A 27178-nucleotide genomic window follows, 5' to 3' on the forward strand; every position below is an offset into this window, starting at 1 on the left:
CTCATCTACAGCTCTGCTCCAACTCTATAAAACCACCCGATACAACATAATAAGCTGTAATTTAGCGATTTATGTTTGAACTTGGAATCAACACTGAAAGAGAGAAATGACACAGAAGATCCCACAGTGCAAGTTAACAGGATTGATTCCTTTGGTTTGTTACATATGAATCATTGGAAGTCTGAATCTGTGTTTTTCAGAAAAACATACAACAAAAAAAAACACCTTATGAATATGTCAGTAAGGCCAAACATTTGATTCCCACTGGAAAATTTTGCCATCTCCTTTAACTGAAGAGAACTACTTTTAATGTGCTTCCTATTTTGAATGAAAGAGAAGCCTGGACCACTGTATAGCTGGGTGAACAGATGATTTAATAACTAAGTGTTTTATGTATTGCATCTATTTGAGTAGGGCACAGTGCCTCGGTGGTTAGCACTGTTGCCCTGCAGCTGGAGGATTCCCAGTTCGTGTCCCGGTCTGGTCCTGGGATCTTTCTGCATGGATTTGGCATGTTCTCCCTGTGCATGCGTGGGTTTTCTCCAGGTACTCCAGCTTCCTCCCACAGTGTAAAAACATGCTCACGTTAATTGGTGATTCTAAATTGTCTGTCAGTGTGAATGTGAGGTTGTCTCCATGGTTACAACCCTGTGATAGACTGGTGGCCTGTCAAAGGTGCCCCCTGCCTTCACCCTAAGTCAGCTGGGATGGACTCCAGCCCCCCGTGACCCTCATGAGCATTAAGCGGTGTATAGGTAATGGCTGGATCTATTTGAGTGTCTCCTGCAGGCAGGGGGCAGACATGAGTCCATGGCACAGACTTCTGTCCAACCACTGTCTAGCAGTTGTGATTTGAATCTCAATAAGCCACATACTTGTCTTCGTCTCATTGTGAGCTAATGCACGTGCACCGAAACAAAGAAAAGAACCAGAATAATCGACCTGTTGATGAAAAAACAAAATGCATTTATTAAAGAATAAAGGAAACACTAATATAACAAGTAAATTGTAATTTTGTAATTTCAGGTCAGAAAGTCACACAGTTCTGCAGAATGTGATGTTTTTATTCAGGTCTGTCCTTACAGTTCTGTCATCCCCACCTAAGCTAGAGGTTGAATGCAAATACAAAATCTCTTATTTATTCTTGGGCTGCACAGTAGCGTAGTGGTTAGCACTTTTGCCTTGCAGTGAAAAGATCCCTGGTTCGCGTCCCGGCTTTCCCGGGATCTTTCTGCATGGAGTTTGCATGTTCTCCCTGTGCATGCGTGGGTTTTCTCCGGGTTCTCCGGCTTCCTCCCACAGTCCAAAAATATGCTGAGGTTAATTGATCATTCTAAATTGCCCGTAGGTGTGAATGTGAGAGTGATTGTTTGTCTTTGTATGTAGCCCTGCGACAGACTGGCGACCTGTCCAGGGTGTCCCCTGCCTTCACCCTGAGTCAGCTGGGATAGACTCCAGCACCCCCCACGACCCTAGTGAGGATTAAGCGGTGTATAGATAATGGATGGATGGATGGATCTTATTTATTCTCATTGCAAAATTGAACATAGTGTAGTAAATTTGTGACTTAGTTACTAAATGCAAAAATGGTTCAGCAGAGTACAATAGTAATCAGAGTTTTGACCATATAAAGACATAAAACTTTTTGTGTGCATTTACTGTCAATTAATGAATGGTGTCTCACATTTCATTAAACATCCTGTTTGGGAATTCTAGTATGATTAGTCCTAAAAAAATATATACACCAGTCTCCTTTTCAAGGTTTCCACTGTTATCTGTTCAGCTGTACATCAATGCTATATTGCAGATTGTAGGGCTAAATATTCAAAGGGGGGAGGGAAAGTCAGAGTTGTTCATTCTCATGTCTTGTTCAACCACATTCTCACATGGCAGTCATGTTAAAGTTTCAAGAGCCACTGATTCAACAACATTGTGCAATCTTGTGATTTTGTGTTTGTGCCGCAAACGTATATGTTTACCAAGAATAAAGGTTTTTAAATTAGCAAATTTAGTGGTATTTGCACAAAAGTACGCATTTTCACAGGTTTCGCAGACGTTCTTTGCTGGATTGGAAATAGTGACTACCTCACTTATTTCATGTCTGCTCTTAAAAGAAAACAAATCCATCCACAAAATGATCATCCTCCAGTATTCTGATAACCAAATAATCACTGCTACAGTTTTTTCATAGTAACAACATTTTAAAACATTTTAAAAAACAGTCAGTCACACAAAGAGCCAAGAATTCTCTTTGTATTAATGCCACTGAGCTGATACCAAAAATGAAAAAAACAAAAAAACAAAACACAACCACAGAAGAGGAAGAGATACTTTTCTGTAAAACCACAGCAGCTTCTTTACGCCTGAAAACAAGTGGGGTTTTTAAAAGGCACTTTAGGAAAAGCAATAACCTGCTAGCTGAAGTAGAAGTGGGTGAGGCATGTTGATATAAAGAGGTGTAGACTGAAAAAAAACCCCTAAAGATACTGTATATCTAACAGTGCAAGAACATCTGTTGATGGACATTTCCTTAATTTCATGAACAAACCTTGTTTTCTTTCTTTCTAAAAACTCAAGGTACAAACCATAACTAAACAAAACAACAGAATCGACCACCTCAGACATTAGAGCTCATCGTGTTCATAAATATTATACTCCTTCGCACTGATCAGTCCATCTCTGTCATGGTCAATCTTGCGGAATATATCAGCCATAATCTTCTCATAGAAAGGCTCATCACGAGGCTTCCCACCTTTTTCATACTCCAGCTTCAAATATTCTTTAACCTGAAAATAAAGGAAGCGTTTACCATTCGCACTTCAGAAAAAACAACAACATTGCACTTGAACAACACTGTTCTTACATAACAAGCTATTGTTGTGCCCCTACTAGTCATATATCATATCTCACTGTACATAATATCGAAAGCAGGGCAGTTACCTTGTCTATCTTCTTTCGATTTGCTATCAATAATACAGATAACATCCTGACTTTAAGTTAATAATAAACTGATTGACAGCCTAATAACTTTATTGTACAATCAATGAATGTTTGTTATGTAAGGTATTAAGATTATAAACATGTCTAGCCTTCATTATTTATGAGGGAAATCAATAAGGTTACCTGATGCTGCTTGGCAAGATGTGCCAATATAAAGTTGTAATGTTGGTAAAAACAGGTCAGCAAACCATGTTGGAAAACATATTTTTACCAAGGCTGTTTTTTTCAACTGCCCCAGGGCCTCTAAAACTACAGTTACATCAGCCGGTTTATGCCAATTTAATTTAACTTTTATATACTTTCTGCCCAATAACAATGGTGCACATCCCATGCCTGTGTGCTTGTATGAGGCTAGAGCAGGAAGACCTTTTCAGACATGGATACACAACCCGGCTGCTTCATCGGTCTGTTAGTGGCGGCATGTAGGTCACGTAAACATTCATGTTCCTCACAGCTTCGTGCAGACATACCCTCCACATTGACATGAGCTGGTACTCACGTGATATTTGCCATTCATACGAGAGCAGGCAGCACATCAAGTGACCTAGTGCCTGATAACGCACTCATAAACAAAACTCTGTTGTGCAACAAATAATTTATCTGCAGCTTATAAACTGTGTGACAGCTCATCTCCTTGCTGTGAAGAAAAAAAGAACACAGTGTGACTTTCTGTTAGATCCTTATCGATCCCGTCTCCATGTCGGGTAAAGTACATAGATTAATTATGAGTAATTAGTGAAGTTCCTGCTGTTGTAGTGACTCTCTCCCGTTAGAGACACTAATATGGATCCTGCTGCTGTCTGATGATGCAGCCATGTATTGATCTCAAAGGAAAGACTCCTACAAATAGTTGGAAGTGTAACAGGGTCAGTCGTGCAGAAGTGGTTGTGGGGTAAATATATATAGGGTCCAAGCACTGAATGGTGCAAAGACCCTATTGAAACCCATGGGTTTATTATTTATTTTGTTGTTCTGTTATTGTTATTATGTTTATTGTTATAGTTACACAAAGTTTGGTCTGTCTCTCAGTTGTTGTGTGGAACCTTTGCTGTGGGGTTCCTGTACTCCTAGTACACTGTTAGCCGCCCCACGCCATCCTATAAATGGGTTTTTCCCGCCTTACATCTCTGTCGCCGTAATATAATTCTACTTACAAGTTCACTTTCCCATTCTAATATGCTTATGCAGTATTTAATTTCTGTAGGAGTACAAGTCTTGTGTGATAGAAGATTTTGTGTGTCTTTTTTATGGACTGTAAAGGTATGTGTTTCATCTTATACTGTACATCTGCTGTATATGCATTGAATGTTTCCCGCCTTATGTAGCGCCATTTTGTTTATGTGTTCTGAGAGAGAGGAGTACAAATCTTGTGTAACGGATGATTTTGTGTGTCTTTTTTATTGACTGTAAAGGGCTGTAATAAACGGAGATTGCCTCCAAAAAAGATCTATGCGTCCACTGAGTTAATACAACACAGAGAAGAGAAGCCGCCGGTTACAGAAGCAACAAATGAAACTTCAGCTCCTGTTAATGTTTTGTCAAAACCTGGATTACATTTATTACTGGTGAGTCTCATTGATCTGTCTCATTTCTTCACATGACTCAAAGTCCTACAGCAAGCAGTTAAGACTTTTGGCATGTTGAAAGTCATATGAAAATGTGACTTAGTCCTCCAGTGCTTGCTGTCGTGACTTTTACAGAAAAGTGAACATACATTTACATTATGTGATGTAACTTTGTCTTGTAAACTAATTACCTCCTGCCTTTAGCACCACACTTTATGTCCAGGCATGAGAATGGTACTGTTGTCTGTCTTGTGAAAAAGAGGAAATATGCATATTTTCTACAATTTTGGATCCTGTGTTGATACCTAATCATGTACGGAGAGGTATTATTCTTGTATGAAACAACTGCACATAGTGCACACACAGAGTAAGAGTGGTTAATAGAGGCCTAGTTGCTCATTTCTGCCCCAGTGGCCACTGAACATGTTCATCTAACTATGGTTATTACCAAAATAACAAGCCTGGCAATTTTTTATAAATCACACTGAGTCTTTACAGGGGTTTCTTGTGGATCAAAGTATAGACTTTAACATTTTAGTATTGGTTTATAAAACACAGAACACTAACTAAATGCTGCTCCATTTTTAACCAACCAGACCTCTCAGATGTTATGAGACAAGCCTGCTTAAAGTCCCCAGAGTCCAAACTGACAGAGAGGCAGCATTCACTTTATATGTTGAATAAATTTGTATCAAACTCACATTTTCCATTTCCTTTCAATAAATTTGATTTTTGAAACTTTGTCCATAGCCCACAATACACTGTAACTTTAATTCTTGGGATTTTTTCCCCCCATTTATTTTACTTCAACTCATTTCTACTCTACATTATTTCCAAAGACCTAGTCAAATGTGTCTTTTCTGTCTGAGGTGCTTGTGTGATGGTTACCTGCTTGTACAAATAAATTACCTCTGTCTTTGTGAGACTTTTGTCTCTATCAATGTCCATCTTTCCAAATGCCTCCATGCTGCGTGGCCCCCTGGACACAGAGAACACCTCCACCTCAAAGACCACAGTAGCGTTTGGTGGCACTGGACCTTTTTTTATTAGGAGGGAAAAAAAGCAGAACATCACGATTTTGAAAGAACATGTAACGCAAAAATAATGATTCATTATGAAACATTAGTATACCACTTGAACCTAAAGGCTGGAATTGTTGGATAGTTGCATTTCGAGGAGAAACAGTTTTTACTGTTTGTTGGTGTTTAAGGTACATTTTCAGACTTTTTGTTGCAGTGAATTGAACAGCTGCTAACAACAGAGAAACACAAATCACTTAATTACATAGTTTTGGCTTCAAGAGCAAAATTATCCAAATTTGTAAAGTCCTGAAAATGATTCAACACATAATCCAGCAAGAAGAGAGAAAAGAAAGCAACATGCAAGAAAGATTATTACTCCGCCAAGGAACACAGCAGAACTATGTGACAATCGGCATCTATCTGTCTGTCTGTCTGTCTGTCTGTCTGTCTGTCTGTCTGTCTGTCTGTCTGTCTGTCTGTCTGTCTGTCTGTCTGTCTGTCTGTCTGTCTGTCTGTCTGTCCGTCTGTCTGTCTGTCTGCAACATTACTCAAAAATGGACTAATGGATTTGAATGAAATTTTCAGAGAAGGTCAGAAATGATACAAGGACCAACTGATTAGATCTTGGCAGTGATGCGGCTTTTAGTCTGGATCCACAGATTTGTTAAAGATTTCTGTATCATTACAAGATAGCGGCACGGTGTCAGTCTAACTATGACTACAAGTGAACACTAGGGCTAAACCCGAATATCCGAATATTCGGTCATTGTGGTGGCATCCGAATATTAATTTTGAGATCTGAATTCTCGGAATACCCCCTGCCCCTGCCATTGCCACTACCGGGTAGCTGCTCTACTGTCATGAAGCATTGGTATATCACAGTCTTGTGGACTGCAGTGACCTCTGGGGTCAGCGTTACTTTTGATTGGCCAGTTGGCTGGCTGTATCACGCAGACCTACCAACTCTGACGTCACACTTCACTTTGCCCGTGTTTGTAAACAGAAGACAAAATGCCAAAGACGGAGATATCCATGCTAATGCTGTCGGACTCCGACGATGAACACCAATCACTGCATTTATTTAAAAAAAAAAAAAAAAATGGAATTCTGATAATGCCATGCGGGGAATGAACAGCCTTGGCGGAGTACTGCGCTCTCTGAGTGCTTTTCTAGCTTTTAATTGTGAAGGAAATTGAGAGAAAGAATAAGAAGGCAGCTACATTAAAGCTGTTAAATAGTCTTGCATAGGTTTATATGTACTATCCTGCAGTACATATAAACTATGAAGCAAACTGATACAGTGGCAACTACAGCATGCACACTCAGCAAAACCATTTCTTCTATAAAGACAGAAATTAAGTGTTTAGACTAAAATACTGCAGCTCTGCGACACCAATGTCAGACAATGACAATACCAGGTATACATAAACACCAAAGAGGTTTGTAGGAAAAAGTAATCAAAGGTTAAAAATTCCAATCAGCTGTTAGTTCTCACAGTGTGCTTAAATACATGCAAGGAAGAGAAGAAGCAGAGACCTTTAACCTCTGTGCAAGCTTACAGTACATGCCATGTGGAGATGAATGTCAAACACTGCGAAGGTTGTGATGCTAAACTGCTGCAAAAGAAGACAAAACAGTATGAAGGCAGCTCTTGCAACACTGAGCCAAAATAACACAATACAGTCCAAGCCACTATTTGAAAACTCTGGAAATGCTCTGACTGTGTGACTCATAAACCACTGTTGAATCACACTGGCACTCATTCATGTCACGAAATGATAAACAAATAGCAGAGACATTTTTTATAATTTGTTTTATTTTTTGACTACTTTTTTAACCCATTAAGACCTAAGGTGCCCTCTGATCGCACACACAGGTACATACATATGTTTCATCAGGTCTCATTGGGTTAAAAGGACTCCACCAGTTTATACATACTGGTCTGTCTACTTGAGAAGTACTGGTAAATGAAGACATTTACCAGTACTTCTCAGCCTGGTAAATGTCTTCTGGGGCTCTTTCTATTGTCTCAGGAAATTACTCTGTTGGTGTCATAGAGAGGCCATCATCATTGGTTTGGGGAGTACAAGTTATACCCGAAAGCCTGTATGACTAACGGAGAATGAGGAGTTTAAAGACGTGGAGTTTTTAGGGAGCAGTTTATGCAAAGATGCTTGAGCTGTGAAAAATGTAGGACGGAGTGTTTTTGACAGTAACTCAAACTAGGAACTAAAAGTTGTTCAGGGTCTGGAGCATGATTTTTGAGCATTCTTGTGTCTATAAGTGTGTATCTTGCAAATCCCCCAACTGAGTGAAGTGTAACACTAAACAATACAAGTGTCCCTTCATGATCTTTCTCACAACAAACTTTTTGACATGTTGTAGCAGGAAGAGTACAAGTGTATCTGCATTTATTTGGTGCCGTTTCAGAGAATGGGGGCTCACTGTCATGGTTTACTGGAACACTTTATGGAAGTGCACCACCATTAAGCGCACATAGGCTTTCCCTACACTGACAAGTCAAAATGCCTCTCGTAAAATGTGTGGACATAGTTTACTGTTTGGTAATTCAGCAGTGTAACTGGGATTTTGGAAGTTACAGACTTCAAGCTCAGACTGGTGGCTGCCAGACAACCACCGTTAAACAGCAATTTTAGGTTAAGAAGTGACTTGGCCAGCCCTAATGTACACTTCTGTTCAAAATGTTGGGGTCATGGGGTTATTTTTGAAAGAAAAGCATTTTTTTTAAAAATGAAGATGACATTAAATTAATCAGAAACACAGTCTAGACATTGTAAATGTGGTAAATGATTATTCTAGCTGGAAACAGCTGATTTTTAATGGAATATCTACATATGTGTACAGAGGCCCATTTCCAGCAACCATCACTCCTGTGTTCTAATGCTACATTGTGTTAGCTAATGGTGTTGAAAGGCTAATTGATGATTAGGAAACATTTGTGCAGTTATGTTAGCACATGAATAAAAGTGTGAGTTTTCATAGAAAACATGAAATTGCCTGGGTGACAAGAAACTTTTCAACAGTAGTGTAAGTGTAGTAGTGATGAAAACAACAGAAAGAAATGCCAAAGCCAAAATGCAATGTTGCCACTCCTGTGAGGAACATCCTGCCAACAAAAACTACTGTTTGCCGCATTTATGTACCTTTGCCTTGTTCACCAAATGCCAACGCAGATGGAACCGTTATCTTTCGCTTTTCTCCAGGACACATATCCATCATTCCAATGTCAAGGCCTTTGATGACTTGTCCGACACCCAGCACAAACCACTGAGGGTGCCCATCTTTGTCTGATCGACTGAAACAGAAATGATACAGAAACAAATATCTAATCAACCAGGGCACATGAGAGTCTGAATAAGTGTGAGCACATAAGGACTTCAATGTGGATCCAGGTGAGGACTGTTGAAATAGGCCTCAAAGCAGGATTAAGGACAAATCTTAACATTTTGTATCTCTGCCCATTCAATAACGATGGTTTTATATATCAAATTAAAATAAAGGGTTTCTGAATTATAAGAGACACATAAAGGAAAATTTAACATTCATCATGCAAAGTTAAGATGAATCATTACTCACCCCAGGCAATAGGAAGCTTAATATTAATTATACTGATAAAGTTTAAGTGTCCAAGACTTGCAAAACATCAAACATTCTTGAAAAGATTATACTTTTTAGATGTTTTTTTTTTCTTATCCCACAAACCTGCAGTAAAACTGGGAACCATCTTTGGCGAGGTACCCATCGTAGTGAGCGTTGATCAGATCTCCTCTCTTGCTCCTCTGAGTGCACTCCTCGGGCTTAAATAAAACCTCAGTCTTCACCTCTCCCTCCAGCTCCTCCGCTGAGGCCCAAACAGACCATAAACTCAGCTGTGAGGACATAAAGAGGCAAAATGTGCAGCTCACTAACTTCCACATCATGCCACACTGCTTTCGTGGCAACTTCTGAAAGTGACGTTTGAATGCAGCGGAGAAGGACGTCGGAGAAGTTGCACCACTGCCCTGAGTTTAGACTGTCAGGGTTTCCACTCCTACAAAGCCCAACTCGTGGCCCAAATCGTGGACTCTCCCTGCCTACACGTCGCTCACTGGACTGGAAAAACTTGCTGGGGGCCGTCATGGACTTAGGGGCGGCACACAGTCTTGTAACACTCTTCCTGACAGACTAAACTAAGGGCAATAACGCCCCACTATCCTAAACAGCAGTTAGACTAAATAAAGAGAGCGAAGAAATAATGTCAGAATATGGAAGAACACTGTTCACGAGTGTAAAGTCTACAACACAGGTGGAAAATTAATGTTGCATATTATTATTTAAAACTAAGAGGAGCTGCAGGTCGAGAGCTTCCAGCCCAAACTGTGTGCCTGCTCTGACCACACAGTTTTATTTAGAATTTTACGAAGCTTCAACTGCTCATTATGACAGGATAGTAATATATGAACATTAGAAATAAACACAAAGTAAGTTTGTATGTGCCTGATCTAAGTTGACACCCATTTTAAAAAGCCCAAAGTAGAAAATGCTGCACTTTAGTATAGCCATCCATCCACTATCTATGCACCACTTAATCCTCTGGAGGGTCGAGTGAGGCTGGAGTCTATCCCAGCTGATTTAGGATGAAGGCAGGGTACATCCTGGACAGGTCACCAGTCTATCACAGGGCCACTTCAGTATAGCTATTAGATTAATTTTTTTTTTAATGCATTTAGACTCTTAATCAGCATGAAGCAATGTGTGGTAGCAATATACGGACTTTTTAAAATGTATTATTAGTAACCTAAAAACATTTTGTATGTATGTATGTATGTATGTATGTATGTATGTATGTATGTATGTATGTATGTATGTATGTATGTATGTATGTATAAATAAATTTGAAAAAATTTAAAAAATACAGCCGATTAAAGGCGTTGATGCAGGAACTCATTATACTGAATGCTATTATTTCTTTACTGAAAGCACACTTCACAGCCATAGTCATTAATAAACCATATCCATAACGCTTTTCAACAGTAACAAGAAAGGTCAGTGCTAATCAGACCAATAATCTTGCGGTCCACATTTTATAGACGTTAGGATGGGCCAATAGTTAACTTGGGAGCGTCATAAATTATCTTTAAACAACTACGTCACCTCATTTCGCCCAATAGAAATCTCGGGGGTGGGATCTTACGCATATCTATATTGTTGGACGCCGGCTTCTGTGACTCATCGCCTCTCAGACCGCAACGCAGCTGGAGTCATCCCTCAATAAACCTGCAGTCTATACCGGCTATATTTAGAACCGCAAATTTTTCTCTCATTGCCTGACAGGATTGAGATGTTACATTTTAGGTTCTCGACAGTGCTGAAGGAGTTGTTTGAAGCCACCCTCAAGCGTCCCTCTATCGGCTCCAGACAGACCTGCTTACCGACACGCCACTGCTGCTTCGGCGCCTCGTCCGTTGATGCCCGAGCTGTGTCTCCGCAGCTGAAGGTCCTCCATGCCGCTGTTCACCGCCCGGCGTTCCGCACCGCGCCCTTCGCCGCCCCGTTCCGCTCGTACTGCACGAAAACTGAAGGTGCTGCTGTGGAGCTGGACGACCAGCTGAAGAAAGATGGTGTCGGCAATGAGGCAGCCAGCGACAAGTAGGTTTCAAGTAGTTTCTTGAGGAATGAACCGTCTGACTCTATGAAATGACGCATAGAGGCGGATGCAGCGTTCATAGACCGCCACAAACGCGGTTATCAGACAGCGCGCAATAATTAGCTAACTTAACATCCTCTTCTCATGACACAAGTGTAATATATGTATTCTAGTAAAAAAAAAAAAAAACCTTAACCAAAACAATTTTAAGTAATATGTAAGAATATACAAGCTAACTATGATGGCCTGTCTGCGCTATCCCACCATGTGTGACTTGCTCATACCGGCAACCTCCGGTGGCTTTGTGCCAAGTACCGATATAAATATCCTGCCTTCAAATAGCAAGCTAACCTACAGTTAATTGGAATTTCAGTTAGCCAGACCCACTTGTACGTATTGTTGGGTTAGCTTTCTGTTTCTGTGTAGATAAGACGCCGCATGGGGCAACAGTTTTGAAAGCGAAACAGTAGCGGGCCTGCTATAAGGTCAGACATAAGTAGAGCCAGCAGGGTTTACCCACTGAGACTGTACCCACTCAGAACAGCCAAAGTACCACAAAGTCGTCGTTATAAGAAACCTGCTAGAGTTCTTATTTGATATACTTTCACTTTGTTGCTTACAGTAATAATTACTGTCTTACAGGAGGGTGGGGTGTGTGTACTGGTTTATGAGGCTTCTAGTCATTTCTGCAGTGACCTCCCACTCTCTCCCAGAAGTGACTGTAGGTCACAGCTGGTGGGCTGCTCCACGCTACTGACAGTGTCTGCTTTCTGTCCCATGATAGAAAATCTGTGGGGGAAAACCAGTTGAATCCTGAGTGTGGCTTCATCTGTACACGTGACAGTAATGACACCGTTAGAATAATATATTTTTTATTATTATTTTGATGTTTTATTTCTTATTTGTAATAGCTAACACCTTCATACTAGGTTCCACCTGAACGCATTTTGCTAACAGCAATTAATAATGAGAATGCAATGAAAGTTAATGTCAGGGCACCATATATTAGCACAATATATATTTTACAAAATTAAATAACTTAGTTTATCCCCAGATTTACAGTTTCAAAGTGAAAGTAAAACCTGGTGAGATAGAGTGAGTCATTGTGTCAGATTTATTTATATTCACTTCCATTTTTTTTCTAAAAAATTGTGGTTGTATTTTCAGAGCTGCACAGTTTGAAGGCGCTTGTTTTAAATACAAAGCCCTTTAGTGATTTTTGAAGTCAGCTGTCCATATAGAAATGTGAAATCAGTGCCATTATGAAAGATTAGATTTAAATTGTTGCATTGTAAATTTCATATTTCACATTGCATTAACAGCTGCTAGCTGGCTATCTGTTCGACAACTGAAATCCATGCACGGTAGTTTTTACGTGTCAGCTCAGTGTAGCCAGAGTTGCTGGAATTTTTCCTGACCCAGAAATGAAGATGCACATGAACAGGGCGGCGTCATCTCTAAGATATGGAATAGGGCGTTGGCTTTGCCAAGACTGTGTAATGTATCCACCCTTCGTCAGTGGATTTCCTGTTTGTAATAATCATTTTCCACTGTCCGACCTTAGTGAAATATATCACAGTGTGTAGTTTTGTGGCCATTTGTGCTTTTTTTTCCTCTCACATCTTTTTTTTTTTCTCCATGCTTTGGGGATAAGTTCCTGGAACTAAATTTTCACACTTCTGTGTAACCTAATGTAAGTTCAAGGTAACTTCAGGAGTTGTCTGCAGTAGTGTATATTGTAATTGGTCAAACAGATGTATTGTCACATTACAGAAAGGCCAACTACAACAGTCTGTGTCTGTATTGACCAAGACAGTTATAGTTTTAAAAATGAAGAGGTAAGGAGAGCTCTTGTTAGACAACGTGATATCAGTCTGTGAAGGGAGGAGGCCATTTAGAGGGAGCTGAATTCCACAAATACACAGTGTAAACACAAGAATTAAACTACCAACGAAGACTCGACATTCAGGTTGTTTTATTACTTTGATGCTGTAGAGAATGACTACAAATAGAAATGTTGCTGTAATCATTGCCATGCAAATGTCTTTGCGTTGAGATGGTGGCGTTTTGAATACAAACAGCTTTTAGCTTGAGGAATAAAACAGGTGTCTTCATCAGTCTCAGATGCTCAAGATAACACCATGCCATGTGAGTGTACAGTTCTCACTACTGTGATTCATAGCTACTAGGTCAAAAATGCTAACGTGCATGATGAGGATGTTGCGTTTGTCAAGTTACCAATAATTATTCACAACTTAAACCACAGAAGAAAATGTGGTGCATCACTTCCATCCCATTCTGTGCATTGGGAAACAGTCTCTGAAATATGCAAGGTATAGCGGTGGAATCTCTACTCTGATTCCATTATTTAAAAAATATCATTATACAATGCGGAGCTTAGCTCTCAAGCTGTAAGCCAGTTGTGAATTAAAGAAAAAACTCTTTGGAGGTGTTACCTGGTAACACATGGAAAATGCAGTGCTAGATTGCAATATTATTATTGAGGTGTCACAGATGTGCTGTAGTAATAACTTCCTTGGCTTCGTGCCATCTGCCTTGAGCAATCTGTCAGATAAGTTGCAGCTTAAGTGGGTGGAAGTGAATAGGATTAAGATATCAAAAACAGACAAATGAGTGTTGAGATACACATGACAGAAACAGAAAGCGATACACTTGATGTTAAGCTCTATCCCACTGCTTAATGTTGAGTCAGTAATGTGATCTACCTAAGGATATTTCCTCACTCTGAGGCCAAATAATTGAATTCAACAGTAAGCTGTGCGCAGCCTCTAATCTGCATCTTGAGCCCTGGATCCACATTGTCTCCCTTTCAAATCTTTTAATCCATGGTCATTTTATCAGTCCTTGTGTCCTAAAGTACTTATGGTTGTACTGCTATTTAAGGTCACATGTCCCAAAACATGATTTCTGAGCACCTTTCAAAACTATAAAAACAACCAAGTGAGCTGCCACTAATACTGTCCTCTACTTTCTATGAGCTGTCACTCCTTCATAGCAAAGAAAGATTGTTTAAAAAAAAAAAAAGCCTCGTCTTTACCTTGTATCCAGGAAACTGAGAGTGTCCCGCATACACCAATGAGCAGTCATCGGATGGCAAATGGACAGAGCCATCTGCCCATGAGGATTTTAAATGTACAAATACAGATAAACAAGGTGTTTAAGACAGCCTTCACATGTGATATGTTTGCAGTTAAAACATACCCTGGTGCATTTGCTCATTTAGTTCAGTTCACATTGGCTGGTGACAGCCAAGAATATCAATCACACAAATCACAAGATTTTATGAAAAGGACATGTGGCACATTTTAATTGCGCCATCTGTGAAACAGTAGAAGGATGTGTACAGGACTTGACACTGCTGCTACTTTTCCTGCTGTGGTTAGCATTGACAGTACAGCAATGGTCTCTTAAATATTTGGTGTCTCTGGAATGGTTCTGCCTTTATGGACTTCACAACACTTACAGTTTCTAAATTTGTACTGTCCAGTCCCAAACATGGATTATCCTGGCAACATTAGATTTCACCACACTCCTCCAGAGCCAGGGGAGATGTTACACAATGTTTTTTTAAAATGCAAGTAGGACGTCTCATGGATATTAAATTTATCCTGATTGAAAGAGTTGGTGCGCTATTAATTGCCACAATACATCCAGATTAGCCTTGTCTTTTCCGCAGTCACTGCACAAAATATCTGTCATGTGGCCCTTGCATGTTTTAGAGCAGAAAGTGCACTCTCAAGAAACGCAAACACACCTCACCCACTAATGAACATGTTTGGTGGTTAATGAGCTTTTCACCAATGTGAATAATTTCTCAGTCCGACTTGCGGTAGCAAACACACTTTAGGTGTTGTTGAACAAACTGTGTTCAAGTTTGTCAGTTTTTTTTAGTTTTCACACTTTTTCATCTGTCTATACACACAAGCACACTTTACTTGGAGACCAGTTTTGTTGTGATTGCGTGGTGCACCTTTTGATTGTGCTGTTTCAAAGGGCTGTTGTAGGGACAGATGTCAGGTCAGTATCTCTCCCTTTTGATTATGCATGCATGACAGACAGCACTTCCATGGATTATGGTTTATTTGCACACGTTCAGTCGCTGTTACCTTGGCTGTATCTAGAGTGTTTACTCTGTGGAGAGCAGAAAATGTGCCAAACGGAGAAGAGATGATGGCAAGGAGTGCATGTGGACTGAATCTGGAAATTTCGAATGCTGATGTGGCCATTGTGCTGTGCAACTACAGTCTCACTGAGTTAAATCATAAACATTGAATCTGTGTAGTGTGAATACAGTTTTGAAGGGCTTTGCATAGACATTTACTTTAGTATTAAAACCTGTGAATAATGGCACTATTACTTCTTGGTGGTGAAAGACACAGTTACTGCCAGGTGTGTGCAGACAGGAATTATGATTTTCCTTTTTATTTGTGGGCAGTCTTGGTTACGTGCACAAGTGCGACATGAGGTCATCCCTTAAAGTGCACTGTTTTCCACAAAATTGCAGCTCTGGTAGAACTTCTGTCACAAGGGTTTAAAACTCCAACTTTTCTTGAAAACCTAAATTTGATGTTCTTTGTACTGAGGTGGGTTTGCTCCACTGCAGACTACGCTGCTGAGTCATGACCAGCGTGTGAACAGGCCATGATGTTGGCTTTATTAATCCAAGCGCCACAGAGGACCGGGCAGGACTAAAGACAAGAGAATTTCTGGAATTTAGGCCGAGTCTAACACTGCTTCAGACACTATCACCAAACGTACGTGGGTTGACACGTATTAGGCAGGCAATGTGTTCAATCAAAATAATGTATTAGACATGCTGTACTACTAACCAGTCACCAGACTGTGTTAAGTCACTGTGGTATCTGACCAACTGTTGTCTCTCCTGAAAGCAAGTGTCAAAATTAGTCGATGTTGTTTACAGTATAAATCTCATTCCTGTCCTTTTATTTTGGCTCCTTGACTTTTTGGTTGCAAAAGCTGTCAGAACTGCATGAGACTGTTTTAGTTTGCACATTGTGTAGCTCTGTCACAGTAGAAGACATAAATTAGCTTGGTACTTTATACTTGCTCTAATTAATATTACATAACTTACATCAGAATCAGGACCTATCTACTTGTTTGGCTAATACTTCTTTTTCACAGCAGACATTTTGGCAGCAGAAGACACAAGGGAAATTCATAATTGGGGTCTTTCTGTGTGGAGTTTGCATGTCCTCCCTTTGCCTGCTTGGATTTCCACTGGGTTCTCCGGCTTCCTCTCACAGTCCAAACACATACTGAGGTCAACTGGTCATTCTAAATTGTAGGTGTGAATGTGAGTGTGCTTGTTTGTCTCTATGTGGCAATGCGATAGATCCAGGGTGTCCCCTGCCTTCACCATAAGTCAGCTGGGATAGACTGGATGGATGGATAGTTGAAAGATCCTTGTGTTGTGCAGTCTTGTTCACTGTCATAAGACACCTATTGGAATTTTGCCATTGTTCACAAAATTTGCCTCAGTTATGAGGAAATGAAGTCATAATGTCAGCTGTGAAAAATTTCCCATTTTTGTGCCAGTGCTGCTTTAACTTCCTCATTGTCCTTCGGTTGACCCACGAATGGAACTCATCATGTAGCACTGCCAATCTTAGACATTAATTAACGTTGTTATTTGTCCAAACTGAAGTCTTAGATCGCTACATAGTACAAACACACATACCTTTGTGGCTAATGCTTTTGCTTGGACTGCCTATATCTTGCGTTTCTGAAATCCTTCACTAATGTGATAAGTCTGTGACAGCTACAGATAAGCTTTGTGTTTACAGTGGCATGAAAGGTGGGAATAGGATTTATTGTGGCACGTGCTAAAGGTCAGTCATGCTGCATATCAACTAGGCTGTTGGACCGTAGTTACTTTAAATTTTATGAGAACAGCCGTTTATTTTATCCTGCTTCTCTGCTTCATGCCAGAATAAACTCTAAAAAAAACAATTTAAGACTTCACAATATAAAAGCATAATCTACTTTTTTCAATATTTATTTACAGTTTCTCACATCTCACATTTTAGCAGTGTCTACTTTTTTAAATACTCTTACATTACAAGAAGTTATACATATGTCCCTCTACCACTTTGTAATCTAGGAGAAGAAATGCCGGAATTCTTCCCAGTTTGGAGGATTTGCTCTTCTACACAGTCGCAGAAGGTCAAGAGACGATGCCTGCTCACAAATTCCTCACAGTAAGTTCTTTCGATTCAGTTCAGCTTGGTGGTTTGCGGAAGTACCAAGAAGTATACTAACACCTATATTAGTGGTCACACACCTCATGGTGAGAGCCACACTGGCATGAAATGACACCAAGTTGTGCCCAAACTTTAGTTTTTTGCTCATACATAGTTTAAATTCAGGGTTTTTACTAAATATTTCTTGAGCTAATTTGCATCAATATCCAGTTATATTTGTTGTTGTTGTCATTCTGTTATTTCAGGCACTTAAAGCCACTGGGCTTCGCAGTGGAGATCCCCGACTGAAGGAATGCATGGAAACCCTCAAAGAAACTCTAAAGAACACTTCAGATGGCGTCACTCTGGACAGGCACCTATTCAAGAAGTAGGGCTAGTTGTGACTTGTTTGCATGTTTCATCTCCACCCACATTAGTGACAAATTACAACCATATTTTTCAAGAACCTACACTCACTCTGGTCTCAAAAAAAGCAATCTATAAATTTTGATAGTCATGTTTTTTAAGATGCAAATTTACACTGTGATTTTTATATTTGCGAAAAACAAAACATAGTCGTCAAGCATTTCAGGATCCATCTGTTCTTACTATTCCTTATTGGAGGAAGAGTCACATCACCGTAATCAGACGTAATGTATAATTAGGCACTATTTTAGTGAGGTTATCAATGTATTTATTGTGGCTTCCAAATTAGTTGAATGTAAATGAAATATTTATGCCACAAATATTTCTGTGTATCAGACACCAGACTTTTTAAGACTGCAATGACTTGTTTGTCATACGCAGACCATGATTCAGATACCAGTATACCCTCAACATCCCCAAAGACAGACTTTGTAATAGCTACTAGATTCTTTCTGATAGAACACTCTGGACTGTACTTGGGAAACCCCCGGTTTCCTTCCTTCCTTTCTTCAAAAAACATGTAGAAGTCAGGAAGTTGATCTCTAACATTTTAGTTTCACTTTTTGTAGTGTGTGTTTTGGTGGCAATCTTAAAAAATAAAATAAAAGTGACTGGGGGATTTTGGGGTTTGTTTGTGTGACTGACACTGGTGTCTGAGCCAGTCACAGTCTGTCATGATGGTTCACACTCATCTGTCCATACAAGCTCCCTCTACTTGGTACAGTTCATTTGGCTGTAGTGACCAAAAATGTGAGCATCAGCATCTGTCAAATCCTATATAATGATGTTTACGGTTTTCTACAGTTTGTGAAAACTATCATTCATCACTATATGGATTCATGTTGGATCAAGCCACATGAATAAAATAAGTAGCTGATCAAAATGTGATGATGAAGCTTCTTCATCAAACACTTCTATTAACATTCACAGAAGTTTGTCAGACTGCAAACCTGGTTGACAAACTTTACCTTCAGTTGCATGCAGTCACAGTGTTTTAGCATGCTATTTGTGGTTTATTCATCAGGTGTGTCCAGAGCAACATTGTCCTGCTCACTCAGGCCTTCCGCAAGAAGTTCGTCATCCCAGACTTCCAGTCCTTCTCCTCCCATATTGATGAGCTGTATGAGAGTGCCAAAAATCTCTCTGGAGGACAGGTGTGTCCTTACATCCATGACAGTTTTTTTTCCTCTCAGTGCATCATAATTTTTATTTATTGCATACAGATTCCTTACCATCGGTCAGTTTGGACAGTCTGGTTTCAGTCAGCATTCAGATGTTATCAAAGGTGTAGATGAGTCTTTGATCACATATCTAGAATGGAAGCCAGTGGCATGCTGATCTGATTATAAATAACTACATTAGCAAATCGTCATCTTGCTCTTGTAAGAAAAATCCACCCTTGAACACTTTAAAAGTAGCATTGTGGTGTTCATGGCAACAGTCAGCAAGCTGCTGCTTTTACACATTAGTGTAGGGTTCTCTTTGGCTGCACCTTCCTGTTTGTTAAGTCGTCTCTTTGGTCCTAGCTGAAAAAAATGTTCAGACATTTAGAACAAGAGCAGCAAATCATAAATATAATAGAATAAATGACAGTGATTCTCATATTATATAACTCTGTCACAGTGAAGCTCCTGCTTTCAGCTGAAAAGCATGTGGTAAGTAATGGTGTAATTAAGGTAGTACATAGTAGTTTATGCCTTCCTGATGCCGAAAGAAGGGGTTGTAGTCACGAAAGGGTTGGTTGGATCCTTTTCCTTTCAGACATTTGACTTGTGAAATCAGAAAAAACAGCGGTGGAGTTAAGAACATCATTAATGCTGCAGGGACAAATAATGCAATGGAGCAATTGTTCATGTTTATTTTTTACATCTGTACCTTTCCTGCTTTAACAAGTCAAAATGTTTGCTTTGAAAATGGTACAGTGACATGTATGCATACATCCACACTAAGCCTACTGGTTTAGAGAACACAGTTTCAGCGTTTTCAGGTTGTATTCCCAAATATTTTCATCCAAACTAAAGTGACTAAACAAGAGCAAAACTGATTAATTTCTCCATCATAGGTCTTGTTCAACAATGCTACCTGTTAAGCAGGAAAACATTACATTTCTGTACTCTGAAGTTGATAATATTTTGTTTGCCACTTTGTTGTTTGGCTAACATTTTAAGACTTTTGCACTTTGAAAGCCATTAAAACAAAATCTGTTTTCAGAAGTCAAAAGCAACTGCTAAATGTGGACAGAAGGTAAAAATGGAGAGAAAAATCCATTTTCAAATAAGGCTGTCATTAGCCTTAAAGATGAAAAGGCAAGAAATTACTTTTTCTGAAATAGTCTTGCTTAAGAACCAAAACAAAAAGTAGGATGTCCTAATTTAACTATGTTTCAAATGAGTGTCCGGGGGTGGATTATTCCTTTCTCATCTGCAGATGAGGATTTGACCTCAGTCAGTGTTGTTATTGTGCTTTGTCAGTGGTGTGTGGCTTTCCGTTGAAGCCTGAGCCTCAGCAGACGTCAGTGGTGTAATGTGACCCGCTGCTGTGCTGACAGTCTTTCAACTGCCTTATCTCTCTTTCAGGTTGCAGACTACATTCCTCAACTTGCCAGATTCAGCCCTGACCTGTGGGCAGTCTCTCTGTGTACAGTTGATGGACAGAGGTGAGAGAAAGTCGTAATCAGGACATAAGAATTAAAGGACTAAATTAGGTTTTTGATTTGTTGTACTTCTTTTTATTTGCTTGATGTGTCTCAGGTAGCATTATACCAGCAGCTTTTTCTGCTGAGCATTCCTTTAGTCATCCAGTGTTTTCAGTGAGGAATGCTAACAGGCCAGTTTTATTTTAACTGAAGCAACTGAAGACATTGTGAGTATTTTAGAAAGCATTAAATTTCAAATAGCATATTTTAGCAGTCTGTAGATGGTAAAATGTCATTAGTCTGAAGTGTCATAAGATGAGGGTGGACAGAACAAAAGGAGCATCTGCAATGAAAGTAATTTAGCCTACTTTGAAGCTTAAACTGTTCAAAGTGTTTTTTAGAGAATACTGTTGATTTAACTTATTGTAGGGCATTAGGGTATTATATTCAGGTGTTGTGTTTAATGTATAAAGCCACTTGTATTTTCCAGAAAGTACAAAACTAGGACAAAGGGACAGTCGTCCAAAGTGCAGTGGTGTGTGGCAATGATGTCAGTAGGTGTTTTGATCAGCCTGTCCACTGATAGGCAGTTGTAAAATTCCACATAGGTGTACTTGTGGAACAGCGTGGAAATCATAAAGATAAGAAAGTTCTGTTTTTGTGCTGCAATGTTGGTGTAACGTCAGTTTATGGCTTTCTGGAATACTGACATTTTTTCATGAATTAGTATATCCTAATTAATTATTATGAATTGCAAATAATTGTTAATTGTTATGTCCTCTAATTTGTTTCTGTTGTAGTTTCTTATTCTGAATTTCTGTTTTAATCATTTAAATAGCAACTGTTTCAATAACGTGTGATCTTTTTGCTGTTGCAGACACACAGTTGGAGACACCAAGGTCCCCTTCTGTTTACAGTCTTGTGTCAAGCCTCTGAAGTACGCCGTTGCCGTTCATGACCATGGCACAGAGTTTGTGCACAGTTTCATTGGGAAGGAGCCAAGTGGCCTCCGCTTTAATAAGCTCTTCCTGAATGAAGATGGTGAGATTTCAGAGTTTTCTTTTTTTCTCACCCTTTACATTAATGGAGTCTGCTTTTGTGAAGAGCTCAACAACCCATATGCATGATTTTTCCTCATCAAGATAATGCAGTGGAGACCTGATGTGGGCTTGATGATATGTGATGTCAGCAGAGGCCCTCTGCTCTCTTCAGGCAGTTGATGTTTCCTGTTTTGTAGAATAGCATTGTTGCTATTTAAATCATTCAGTTTTAAAGTGGGTGTCAACTTAATATTGTAGTTGCATCCTTCTGTGCAAACTGCTAGTGACACTAACTGCAACTGTTTAATGCTTATTTATTGGTATGTGTTCAAGGGTATGAGATTATTAAATGCAAATCATAGAAAAGATCTAGACAGTTTATTAAAGAGGCATGCTTTCCATGTTTTTCTTCCACTGCATTTTTTGCATTTCTCCCAGAGTGCTTTTGCTACATTTCCCCATGACCCCAGTGATTTTTGGTAAGGCAGTCTGCCACTACCTCCCTGGTGAATTACTCATCAGCGCTGATCGACTGTCTAGCTCGAGCATCAGGGAGGGAAAGGAGGAGAGCTGAGACTGAGCTGCCAAGTCCATGAGTCAGACGCTGGCATTAGAAGGACTTGTGCACAGTTTTTTTGGGTTTGTTTTGCTTTAGCAGGATTGTGAGTGTACACATTGTTGGGTTAAACTAATGGGAGTGGCTCCCTACCTCACGAGGGAGCATGAATAGTCATTAACATAGCGACTGGGCTGTCAGAGGAAATGTCACAACCCCATGGCTGAAGCTTAACTTGCTGACATCTTATCGTCATGTCCTGTGTGGGAGTTTTGCCCATCTTCGGCCAGGATAGCCTCGTGGTTGTACTGTTGTGTAAGAGGATCACACACCAGCAAGGAAATGTAGGTGATGTAAGTGTGAATTCTTTTAGAGGTCTGAGGGAGGAGAGCTTCCTCCTTCATCATGGATTTCACACGGCATTGCTACAGTTAATGGGAACATAAAGTGAGCTCACTTCAGGGAAGAATGGCAGCTACTGTCTTGTGCTTTGACTCTCTTATTTGAGGTAGAAGAGGGTGTATGTCAGGAGGCATATGATGTCACCAGCATGAGAATGACTGAGAAGAATACATGACCTAACTTTAATATCTGTGTTTTTTCTTTCACTAAAAATGATAGTGTATTTGGTACGCCAGCTCTGAATTATTTTTGACTCTTGGTGAATACAGATAACTATCCTCCCCCACACCTCCACACACTGGAAGCACTCCTGCCTGGCCAGAGAAGGACAGTAATACATATACATACACATAATACTGTACATGCACGTTTTTCTCACTAGGACTCATTAAGTAGCAAGTATTAAAGGAGTTGGTAGTGCAGGTACAAAGCTCAGTTTAGACATAAACATACAGAGATATAAGAAATTGGCATACAAACTTTGTCATGTTCCAGAATTGACAGCCATATGAACACAACCACTTGATCACTTGCCATCCAACCTTCCAATGCAAATATGCATTTAATACATAATGCTGCTTTTGTGTTTATACTTTAATAAAGGCAGCACTCATCCTCTGTAATATTCTGTCTGTTATAGCTTGAGTCATTGTGTGCTCTACATGTAGTTAATTGTCAGTGTTTGATCTGTCTATATACAGAGCTCTCAGACTGAACATTTGCACTTTCATTCCTCTGTAGTATGCTAACTGGGCTGTTGTTGTTTTACAGATAAGCCCCATAACCCCATGGTGAATGCTGGCGCTATTGTTTGTACTTCACTGATAAAGGTAAAAGCAGTCACACTTTTTTTCCCTACATGTGTTTTTACTCTGTGTGTCATTTCCTCTGAAACCTTAGGAAGAAAATTTCTTGTATGGTTGGTATCACTGAACTGCCTTATCAAGTAGATAAAATGAAGGTTAAGGTAAATATTGGTAGCAGATAAGACTAACTGTTAGCAGAGGCCCAATGAACCCTTTTTGTTTGTTTGAACGCAACAGAACCCACTGAAAAAGACTCACAATGATATAATGATAACAATAATAACAACAATAATAATAATGATTTAACACCCTCTACTCACTTGTTAAACCATTTTCTGAAACTCTTTAATTTTGCTGCATTGATTCAGTAGACTATGGAATTTGCTTGTGTTCAGATATTTTTGACTCTTGACTCGAAGTATTTCTAGGTCACTACCTCAGTCCCCTGCCATGTGTCTTGCTGTGGTGATTAAGACTTGTGCTAATCCTTCCTGAAGGGCACTTAGTTGCTCCAGCACACATGCTGTTACTGTCCCAGCTGAAAATAACCTGTACAGGGCGCCAGACAAATGCAGGTGCACATACACCAGCAGCAGTCTGTTAAAGCCAGATCATAAAAGACATCAGAGTTTGGTGTTTTAACTTCTCCTGGGTAACTCATGGTGAGGACAGACTGACAGTTGTTTTTTTGATAGTGAGAGAAATAAATCACCGTCATTCCGCTGCAGCTTACAGTTTTGCCCATAACAGCTTTATAGCTGGTATTCATCATTATAAAGTTAATTTTTAATTCTTTAACCCTGTCAATCTCTTTTCTCAGTTAGTGCATTTAGTGAATTATTAGCACACATGCATACTCACATAACAGCTGTATATAACAGCTTTACTGTGTGCAGGCTGTAACACAGTATTGCAGTTATTTTTATTTTGATACATTTAAATGAGCTTCTTTCACTTCAATGAATTGTGGGGTTTCTTTACCCCTTATGTTTATTGCTGCATAATTCTAAACCTTAAGGATTGGTGTTTATAGCTTTTTCTGGAGGTGACCTTTGTTATGCCCAGTTTTTGTCCCAGCTACTGAGACTTTGAACTGAACTGTATGACTAATGAAGTGCTTCATCATTGCCACATTAACATTGTTGCTGCAAGACACAGTTTATTATCAAAGCTTTTAGTTGTGATAAGTAGTTTCTATTTGACTCGAGAGTAAGTGAGATAGAGAGGAATGATTGCCATAGAGTAATTTAATGATGCCAAAATCATCTATCCTTCATGTATGTAGAGGCATGCTGAAGCATGTGGCCTGTTTGATTGTGATTCGGGGTTGAACCACTTAAAAGTAATAAGCAACAGAGTACCTCAGGTCTGTGTATTTTCAGTGTCCACATGTTGTTGAAATTCCATTCCTTTTTTTTTAAGTTCTCCTTTTCCACGTGTGCCTCTTGTTCATTGTCACTACTCAAATTTAAGCCTATTTAAAATAAATATACTTGCCTCATGTTCTTACTAAGATGGTTTCATTGAACCGGGACATAATTCAGGCGCATTGGCATTTGTCTGAAAAACGTTCCCTCATTGGATTTTAGGTTGTGCTTTTGTGTCATGCCAGCTTGGCCTATACACCCTTTACACTGCACAAGTTAGGCAGTAATAATCGATTTACAGAATACAGCCACTTGCTGCATCTATTTAAATAGTACAAGAGCTGAAATTAGGGCTGAATGATTTGGAGAAAATATGTAATTGGTACTTTCCTGATAGATATTGCAATTTAATTTGCGATAGACATTTAATAGTATTCCAGCCTAAGTTCAATATTTGTTGTGTAAACAAAGTGAAACATTTGATACCATCAAAAGCGTTTCAACCCTGGGTCAGGTGCACTGCATAATGTATATCTTAAATGGCAGCCATGGTGCATTTAAAATGAAGATGACACAATTGATGAAGATGACCAGTTGTCACATCAAACCAAGTCATAGCGGCGTGTTTATAATTTATTTCGTCAGATATACGTTTGTGCACATTGTGTACATTTGCCACAGTGCTACAAACGACCTGTCTACTGTGCTGTTAAACAGGAATGACAGAACTGTCTGAAGTCACAATATACTAAGTCCAAGATTAACAGATGGTAGTAGAAGTAGTAGGAATGGTGTACTAGCAAAACACATTTGTGATCACAAACAGGTGGCTTATTTAAAGAAGAAATAGTTCAACAATTTAGAGATCACTTATTTGCTTTCTCTTAGAAAGAATGATGACGACATTCGTAGAAATGTCATGTCAGTGTGTCAAAGGTGCTAAATTGCAATTGAAACACTAATCAATATTTTCATATCCACAAAAGAAAGAATCCCTGTGTGTAATAAAAGTTTCATATCACAAGCCTACAAACAACAAATTAATTGCTCAGTTAGCTTCCCTCAGCATATTCATATGTTGTAATCAGTTGTTGCTGCTTCATACTGAGCTGGATTCTAGATGCTTGACCAGTTTAGCCAAACAACCAGATGCAGGGGGAAACAGCCAACCAATATAAAAATGATGATTTGAAGTTGTAGGGGGGAGTTATGTTTTGGAGCTGAACAAGATACTATTTTGTTTTTACGTTGTCAGTTTTAGCACAAGTTGAACAATGTAGTTGCTGCATAAAGCTTATGATTTGGATCTGATGCTGCCAAACCTGGCAGCCTTCCTGTTACAACAGGCCTGTGATCAGTCTACTAAATTGTTATTTGGCAAGAAATAGCTCCAACAGGTAACTCCTTCTAACACCACTAATATTTTTACCAATGTTTCTGTACAGATTTATTGTGTTAAATAGTGAACCTTAGTGTTGATGTGTATGTTCTTTTAACTTAGGATAGAGCCACACAAACAAGTTTCCCCCTGCTTGAAATCTTGCTAAACTGCAAAGCATGTCTCCAACTATGTTTGGACAAACGCATTATTATTACCATTGATCTTTTTACCTTACTCTCAGAATGTGAACACTTTTCCTAAAATCTTGAACTATTGCTTAAACACCGATCGGGGTTAGTGTGAGCTGATCTATCCTGAACCAAAACCAACCAGAAGGACTTGTACTCTATTTTGTAAGTCATTTGCATCACAAGATTTACTTTTCCTGTTGTCCTAGATGCCACGTAATGTAACAAAGGCTCCCCTACATACTCCGGAGCCTTATAATAGCTGTATTCCTGTGCAGAAGCCAAGGCAGGTTGCTCAGCAGGTTTCTTATTGATTTATGTTGCAGACTTATTTTGACAGGGCATTCTTCTATCATGTTGAAAACAAACCCAGAAATGATTCAAAGACATCACCTCACATTTGCAAAGAAGATAATGTGTGTCTGTGTTCATATCAGCTCACCATTGTCATCAGTGTCTTAAATGTGTTGCCTTTAAAAAATTTTTCATTTTTTTAATTGAAGCACAAATGTCAAGCCGTTGGTCAGATTGCTCAGTTAGCTTTTAACCTCGGTGGGAAATGAGATGGCTGCACTGGCAGTATGCCCCGAACTGTTATTACATGGTGCTTGAAGGCTACATGTTGTTGCTGTTTTTGTATGTTGCATATTTTCCAGACTTAGGAACTGTGGGAAATAATGACTGCTGCTGCAGGTCAAATGACGTTGGTAATTTTTTCTTCCTTTTCCATATCTATCTCCTCACTCTCTCCCAATCCCCCGATTCCCTCGTCTTTTCTCTCTTTCTCCTCCAATCAGCTCTGTAGAAACCCCATTTAGTGACTCTTTAACACCTCCATCAGTGTCACTTTTTTCTTCTGCAGAGTTTACTGTACAACTTAAAATGTACTCTCAGTCACACATGACTCGATATTTGTAAAGTT

General features: G+C 39.4%; 2 protein-coding genes across 4 annotated transcripts in view; one reads left to right on the top strand and one right to left on the bottom strand.

The window, feature by feature from the left end:
- Window positions 1-945: 945 nt before the first annotated feature.
- On the bottom strand, window positions 946-9567 carry fkbp7 (FKBP prolyl isomerase 7). Its single transcript, XM_023262311.3, has 4 exons — window positions 9311-9567; window positions 8752-8903; window positions 5475-5602; window positions 946-2786 (listed from the first exon to the last, which is right to left on the bottom strand). Exons 1-4 carry the CDS (start codon window positions 9526-9528, stop codon window positions 2625-2627), a joined length of 660 nt encoding a protein of 219 aa, XP_023118079.1. The 5' UTR covers window positions 9529-9567; the 3' UTR covers window positions 946-2624.
- A 1239-nt stretch (window positions 9568-10806) lies between these two features.
- Window positions 10807-27178, top strand: part of glsb (glutaminase b) — a 43008-nt gene continuing 26636 nt past the window's right edge. For 2 of the 3 annotated variants that reach the window (XM_023262309.3, XM_023262310.3), the window contains exons 1-7: window positions 10807-11236; window positions 17377-17473; window positions 17722-17843; window positions 18906-19035; window positions 20458-20537; window positions 21394-21557; window positions 23286-23344. In XM_023262309.3, coding sequence (XP_023118077.1) covers window positions 10929-11236; window positions 17377-17473; window positions 17722-17843; window positions 18906-19035; window positions 20458-20537; window positions 21394-21557; window positions 23286-23344 — 960 coding nt within the window. In that variant the 5' untranslated portion in view covers window positions 10807-10928. The other variant, XM_035944464.2, reaches the window with a different exon arrangement.

This window comes from Amphiprion ocellaris, chromosome 11 (genome assembly GCF_022539595.1).
Source record: "Amphiprion ocellaris isolate individual 3 ecotype Okinawa chromosome 11, ASM2253959v1, whole genome shotgun sequence".
Lineage (NCBI taxonomy): Eukaryota > Metazoa > Chordata > Actinopteri > Pomacentridae > Amphiprion > Amphiprion ocellaris.

Bases quoted from the DNA above. Each gene is read 5' to 3' on its own strand.
- fkbp7 (XM_023262311.3), bottom strand. From the start codon at position 9,528: ATGATGTGGAAGTTAGTGAGCTGCACATTTTGCCTCTTTATGTCCTCA. The intron at 8,904-9,310 runs GTTTGTGGGATA...TTTCTGTTTCAG, and splicing joins GGTTCCCAGTTTTACTGCAG to TCGATCAGACAAAGATGGGC. The intron at 2,787-5,474 runs GTAATTTATTTG...CTTTATTTTCAG, and splicing joins AAAGTCTCACAAAGACAGAG to GTTAAAGAATATTTGAAGCT.